This window comes from Gossypium raimondii, chromosome 5, assembly GCF_025698545.1.
Source record: "Gossypium raimondii isolate GPD5lz chromosome 5, ASM2569854v1, whole genome shotgun sequence".
Classification (NCBI taxonomy): domain Eukaryota; kingdom Viridiplantae; phylum Streptophyta; class Magnoliopsida; order Malvales; family Malvaceae; genus Gossypium; species Gossypium raimondii.
The window spans coordinates 26807719-26815027 of record NC_068569.1 but is presented as its reverse complement, the minus strand read 5'-3'; the positions used below and the strand labels follow the sequence as shown (position 1 = coordinate 26815027).

General features: G+C 30.3%; 1 protein-coding gene across 1 annotated transcript; it reads left to right on the top strand.

The window, feature by feature from the left end:
• Window positions 1–5825: 5825 nt before the first annotated feature.
• On the top strand, window positions 5826–6637 carry LOC105766923 (hypothetical protein). The gene is made up of 2 exons (XM_012586467.2): window positions 5826–6139; window positions 6237–6637. The coding sequence occupies exons 1-2, from the start codon at window positions 5861–5863 to the stop codon at window positions 6408–6410; spliced, it is 453 nt and encodes a 150-aa protein (XP_012441921.1). The 5' UTR covers window positions 5826–5860; the 3' UTR covers window positions 6411–6637.
• The last annotated feature ends 672 nt before the right edge of the window (window positions 6638–7309 follow it).

Sequence of the window (7309 nt, the reverse complement as noted above, 5' to 3'; positions counted from 1 at the left end):
TTTAGCTAGTCTATATGCCTTTGCATTGTACACAAATCAAAAAATTGTTTTCAATAATAAAGTTTTCAACTGTGGGAGTTTGTTTCTGGTGCAAGATTTATTTCTTGTGATTTTAAGAAGTAGTTTTATTCTCGATTTTCTTCAAGGAGTCGTGGGGATTCATTCTTCACCCTTCAATTTGCCAAGGATTATTTCTTAGAGGGTTGATTAGAGTCATTAATTGAGTTTATTGGGATTTATATCTCAAAGGGTTCAATTAGACATTTATTCTTCTATCCATCATATCCATCAGTTTATCGTTTCATCTTGTACTTTGCTTTAATCTATCTTTTCACTATTTAGCTATTATTTTGAATATTTATCCTTTATTTTTTTATTTTTTTGAATTTTCTTAATTTTCTTATTTCCTTTGTTATTTTCTAAATTTGTTTAGTTTCTTCCTTTCAGGTCACATCCAAATCGTTTCTTCTTAAGTCAAACAACTTGAATTCGAACCTTCTTCCACTTCCTCCACTTCAATCCTTATAATTTGGTATCAGATTTGGGCATTTTAGGTGTTCTTATAAACTGATTTCCAACAACAATCTCAAAATAGTTTTTTTTTCTTTTTACCCAAAAAATTTTCGAAAAAAATATTTTTCAGTGGGTAAACACTTTCCAAACGATCTAAAAGTTTACATACTAATTCTTGGCAATCTCTTAGAATATAAAAAAAAATATTTCCCATAAAAAGAAGTGATCAAAAAAGTGAAAAATAAATACGAATAAAAGAAAAAATAAAAAAATATTTTGTGGGTTGAATTTCGTGCAAAAATTTTCTAGATCGAATCTACATTATTTGAGGAGACTCTAGTTTAAATTTCGTGATTTTGGAAATCGAGAACACTTTGAACGAAAAAATTCAAGTTGTTTTCCATTGTTTCGGGTTTTCAGTTGGTTAGTTTATTTTCTTTGATTCTAGCATTAGGGTTTCTTTTTTTTTAGCTTTTCCTACTCTGTTACACATTCTAACACATTTTCATTTCTTGTGTTAATAGGTACGAAAAGAGTTACCTCTTCTTTCTCCGCGCAACTTACTTCCTTTGGAGTCGAGTTTTTCTTTGGATTCTTAGAGCATTAAGTTGACTTTTTTAGAGAGTGATCCTACATCTTTTTTAATATTATTGAGTTTGATTACTCTTTAAAAGTTACAAGCAAGAAAATCTTAATTTATTTTCTTTGTCTTTGTCTCTTAGAGTTTTTATTTATTTATTGTGAGTGTATAATAGTGAGGTTTGCTTAATTTTTCTTTTATTTAGTGTTGTGTTCTTTTCAAGCTTTCATAATGATTCACAATACTATGATTGGGAAGTTGCAAAAGGATCAAGAGGTTCAAAATGCTCGAGATCATAAATGTGACACTATTTTAGACACAATCAGCAAAAATTTGGAATGTCTAAGTACCAAAATTGAGTGTCGGAATCATAATTGGGGAGATAAGGTTGATCAGCCTCGTCTTCGTGCAAATAATGCTCGATCTGTCTATCATCCAAATGATGAGACTTTGGTTAATAATGACCGCGGGCAACATTTTTTAGCTAAACCAGAGTTCAACATTCCACCATTCCGAGGGAAGTATGATCCCGAAGCATATGGTGAGTAGGAATCAAAATTTGAACTTATGTTTCTTTACTATAAATGTCGGTAAGAGGAAAAAGTCTTATTGGTGACCCTTGGGTTTTCAGATTATGCATTGAGTTGGTGGATTCAACTTGAAATTAATCATCAAAGAAATTATGAAAGGGTAATTGAAATATGGGACGAGTTGAAGCAAGTGATGCGAAAGCGTTATGTTCCTTCTCATTACTACAGAGAGGTCAAAACAAAACTTCGGTGCCTTGTTCAAGGTAATCAATTTTTTGATAAGTACTTTAAGGAGATGGAGATGCTTATACGAAGAGAAAATGTGCGAGAAGATGAAGAGACTACTATGGTGCAATTTGTAGATGCCTTGAACGTTTCCATAGCCAATACTCTTAATCTTCAAACCTACATTGATCTTGAGGAGGTGGTACACAAGGAAGTTGAGATTGAGCAGTAATTTCAACAACGCCATCCTCGTTCATTTGGTGCATCGCAATATTATAGAGGTACGAGTTTTAATTTTACTTTAAAGAATTCGAAACCTCCTTATGCTACTAATAATTTGCTGCCAAAATGTGATGAGATAAACCTTTTGAGTGGAAAAGTGGGGTTCCTACACAACCTTCTTCTACATCTTCTAAGTAGCCCACTTCTACTAATTCTTTACCAAAAAAACAAAGAGGTCATGAAATTGAATGTTTTAAGTGCAAAGGGTGTGGGCACTATAGTCGTGATTGTGTTAGCACGAGACTTTTGTTGATTAATATAGATGATAGTGAGATTTTTTCTTTGAATCTATAGAGTTAGATGGTATACAAACGTCAGGTTCTCCCACTGAGATGTATTGCATTGAATTGAATATTCATAATATTTGTGAGGGGGATATAGGAAGTGAAGAAGAATCATGTGAAAAGATAGAGAGAAAAGAAACTTTGAGTGATAAAAGTGTTGGAAAAAACACGTTAGTGAACAAATATATATAAATAAACAAATATCTATATATAAAATAAAATAAATTGAATAATTTATATTTAAATTTTTAGATACGAAAAATCAATAAATAACATAACAAAAATCAGAAATCGAAAAGAATAACGAATTTTACTAGATGTTGAGACCTATTTTACATAGTTTCCTTAAGACAGATTCGACCGCTCCTACTGTACTTGGAAAAAAGTTGGTTGAATGTCTCCCAGGATACAACAACACGATGATCGAAGCAATAGCACCTCTGCAATGATCAACGGACAAATGTTTCATTTTTCTATCACGGAAACATTGAGAATTATGGAGAGGAAAAGAGAGTGAGATTGAGCAAAAAATTCGGCAGAAGTCTTAGCCTTTTATAGGCACTCAAAGTGGAGGAATTTTGGAAATATCCATGTATAAGGAGACAAAATCTGCATTAAAGGAGCAATTAAATAAATTTTATTAAAATTAAATGAAATTGATTAGAATCAAATAAAATTAGGATATACGTCCTTTTAAATTAGGATATATATACACATATCACACTTGGTATTTAACCAATGTGGGATCTAAGCTTTTCTTTTCCTCAACAAATATTCACAAGTAGCTTACTTTGAACATCAATTTCTCATTCATCACCCAACCATTTTGAGCATGTGATATATCGCTGTAAAGGTCTCATGGTGTAGAATATGAAGGCATAATTTTATTATTCAACTCTCCACCTTTACCAATTGAGAATATGCCTCAAAGTTCCCATAAACTATAATTTTTCCAACAAAAAGTATACTTAATGGTCCAATTTTGGTGAGTAAAAATTCATATGGGGTAAAATTGGAGAGTTCTCAAGTGGAAAAAATGAAAAGCAAGAAAATACCCCTACAAAAGTGAAGAACGATTATGTTTTAACTAACCCTGACTCAAATTTGTTTTAAGGATCCATTGATAGGCTTCCAATTATATTACTCTACTATCGATAGACGATTTTACTTGTGGAAAAGAAGTAAGTTGAATATTAATAATTACCCACAAGTGTTACAAGGTAAGAAATGTAAGTGAATATTAGAAATTGATTTAAGAAGACATACCTTGAATGTTTTTTATAAGTATGCTACTGATTTTGTGTGTAAAATATTTTCTTACAACATGTTTTCTCATTGATCAAATTTTATTAAACCTTGGTATGAAAGTTCAATTGATTTTATGGGTTTATCTAGGTATGGTAAGGTTACTTTTGTTGCATTCGATAGGTTTATTAACTAACTTTAAGCATTTGATCTTGCAACAAAATTTTCTACCTTAGACTTTAAATATGGGTTTTACATAATAATATTAAACTTTTGTATTTTGATTATTATGTGAAATTATTAACTAATCTTTGGAAATTCTTATGGATGACTATGCATATTCAAAGAAAGTTACAATTTATATTTTACTTGAACACTCATGTGCTTAACATTTCTTTTTTTAGTGTTGGTACGTACCATATTTTTAAAGGAGACGTCCATGATCGAAGCTAATTTGAAGGCTCAAAATAATATCTTTGATTACTCTTTGAATATTATTGTGTTTGTTTCTTGTGCAAAATTTCTTTCTTGTGATTTTTAGAAGTAGTTTTCTTCTCGATTTTCTTCAAAGAGTCGTGAGAATTCATTCTTCACCCTTCAATTTGCCAAGGATTATTTCTTGAAGGGATGATTAGAGCCATTAATTGAGTTTGTTGGGATTTATATCTCAAAAGGTTCAACTGGGCATTTATCATTCTATCCATCATATTCATCTGTTTATTGTTCCATCTTCCACTTTGCTTTAATCTATCTTTTCACTATTTAGTTATTATTTTAAATATTTATCCTCTATTTTTAAAATTTTTCTTATTATTTTTGTTATTTTCTAAATTTGTTCGGTTTTTTCTTTCAGGTCACATCCAAATCTTTCTTTTTCGAGTCAAACAACTTGAATACGATCCTTCTTTCGCTTCCTCTGACTCACTCACTTATCAACTTTTCTTTTTGAAGTATAACAAGTATAATATAGTTATAAATATAAATAATCATAAATCAATTGTACTAATATAGTCGAGACTAAAACCAAATTAAGATTAACTAAACTAAAACTCAAAAACCTTACGTATATAATTGTCCATGGTAGGTCTTAAACTTAGGTACTTAAGACTCAAGACCTCTGCTTTTGCCAACTAAACTAAAGTCTCATTTGATTAAATTCTAAATATTTGGTTATTCTTAAAAATAGTAAAAAAAATCAAAGTTAAAACAACAATTAAAATCTAGTAATGTCATTAATATTATACATGCTAAATTGCATGTACACAATTTAAAAATAATTAAATATGAAATAAAATACGATAAGTTATGAAAAGTAATTTGATATTAAAAGAAATTCAAACAAAAGTTTAATACGAAATATGATTTCATAAAAAAGTTTAACACGAAATATCAAAATTTGATATTAAAAGTTTATTTATATTTTCTCCGAGATACAATTTTCATCAATAATTTTTCAATCATCCACGTAATAAATGTAACGTAATCTAACATGGTTTTAACTTAAAGAGTATCTTATGCTTTACCAGAAAAAACAAAACTATCATATTTTTCGTTATTTAATAACTATTCGGAAAATGATTCTTTTAAAATGAATTGATTTTTGAAAAAAAATTGATATATATATATTGTATTGCTTGAAATATTTTTTAAAATATTTTTATTATTTGACAAAATTTTCCAAAATTATTTTTAAAAGTTGTTCTTTGTAAACCAACACAAAATAAATATATTTATTACAAAATTTTGTAATACAATTTCCTTTTCATAATTGAAATTTATTTTATAATAAAATAATATTTTGTGATAATCAATATCATATATAAACTTGATAATAAATTATGCCTAATCAAAACTTAATTTAAATTACATATATTCTATATATGAGATAAATTACATATGTTTACCCTTTATATTGATAATTTACAATACAAAATTATATAATTTTAAAAATAATTTATCAAAAATCCAAATACTTCAAAATATATTTCTTTAATTGAAAAGAATGTTTACTTAGAAGTGAAAAGACACATCAAGAATAGGAATAAAGAAAAGTTTTGATATGAACGAAGTCTACAAATTTCGTCCGCATAAACATTGTTGTTATGGGCAATGCATGCATGGTGTAAACTAGTATATAAGTAGGTGTGTATTGCAATATTTGAAGCATAACACAACCAAACCATAGCACATAGAAAGCTACCATGGCTGCTTCTCAGAAAAATGCTCAACAATGCACAAACGGCAAGCTTTGGAACTCTTCCAGCGAAGCCCTAACCTTGACTGACAAGAAAGTTTGGCAAGGCTCTCATTATGCGGATTTCCCAGAAATAATTGAAGATGGAGATGCGAGAGAGTTTATACATGAATCAGTGACTGATGATGCTGATATTCCAGGTTCAGTTGCTGGTCTTGTGTACAGGCGACGTGATGGAACTAAGTGGGTTGTTGCCTGGAGCAACCCTCTCGATGAGAACAGCAAGGCATATATTGCACTCGATTCAATCTTATCATTAATTAACTAGTTAGAATGGGTATACACAATCATTTAATCTATGATTAATTGCATGCATGCTGCAGGTCTATACTGATATCCAAAGGCAACCTATTCACTGGGGTCAAATCAAAACCAACCTTGAGAAAAGAGGAAAACCAAAATTTAAAGTTACAAAGTTTGGGTACATTGCATCTATTGAAATTGATCCCGGGAGCCGTTCACCCCAAATGAAGGCATCATTTGAGTTAGAGGCTTAACTGGCTTCTTCATCAAGCTATGCTGGTAATTAAGGCTATCAAAATTAAATAATAATGTGCTGCCTGCTGCTGCATTACCTGTACTACAAATATAACAAAAAAATTTGATAGCATCTAATAGAAAGTGTGTAGGCCTTCACAACCATGTCAGTGCCATGTATATATACATGGTTGACTATTTGTATAATACTATGGAAAAATAAAACAGAATGGCCTTTACTATTTTATCTTTTGACTCAATTTATAGTTTATGTTTTCTCCAACTTCCGCATCCACCCATCGTATCATCAAACTACAAACCAGGAACCATAACATAGACAATGTGACAACAAATAAACTCCCAACAACAATTCAACAAACCATGTCTCCAACAGCACAATAAAACATAACTAGCATCCCAGCAACTCGATACATAACCAGTAGCAGCAACTACCACCAAGTTTTAAAACATGCTGGATTGTTAAAAGTCAGCAATGGTCAAGGCATCTGTTACACATTCTACCTGACGCTTTGACAATACAGACATCACCAACACCTTAATCCAAATCATCAATGTCAACACAACTTTCTTGTAGAATCCATGGCCAATGGAGCTAATTTAAATACCGTTACTGTGTATGCAATCAATGTTGTGTGGATATACAATCTAATTTAAATAAATCTTACTTGGGTGTGTTTGTTGGTTAAAATTAGGATTGGGGATCAACACATATAAACAATGAAAGAGAAAATTAAGGAAGACCGAACATGCAAACTTTACGTGGAAAACCCTCAATTAAGAGGATAAAAGACTACAGGTAAAAGAGTCTTCACTAATGAGAAAGAAATCTGAAAAGTACAAGATGAAGATAATCAAAACAAAGAACCCTGAATACAAAACCCTCCAACTAAAACACAAA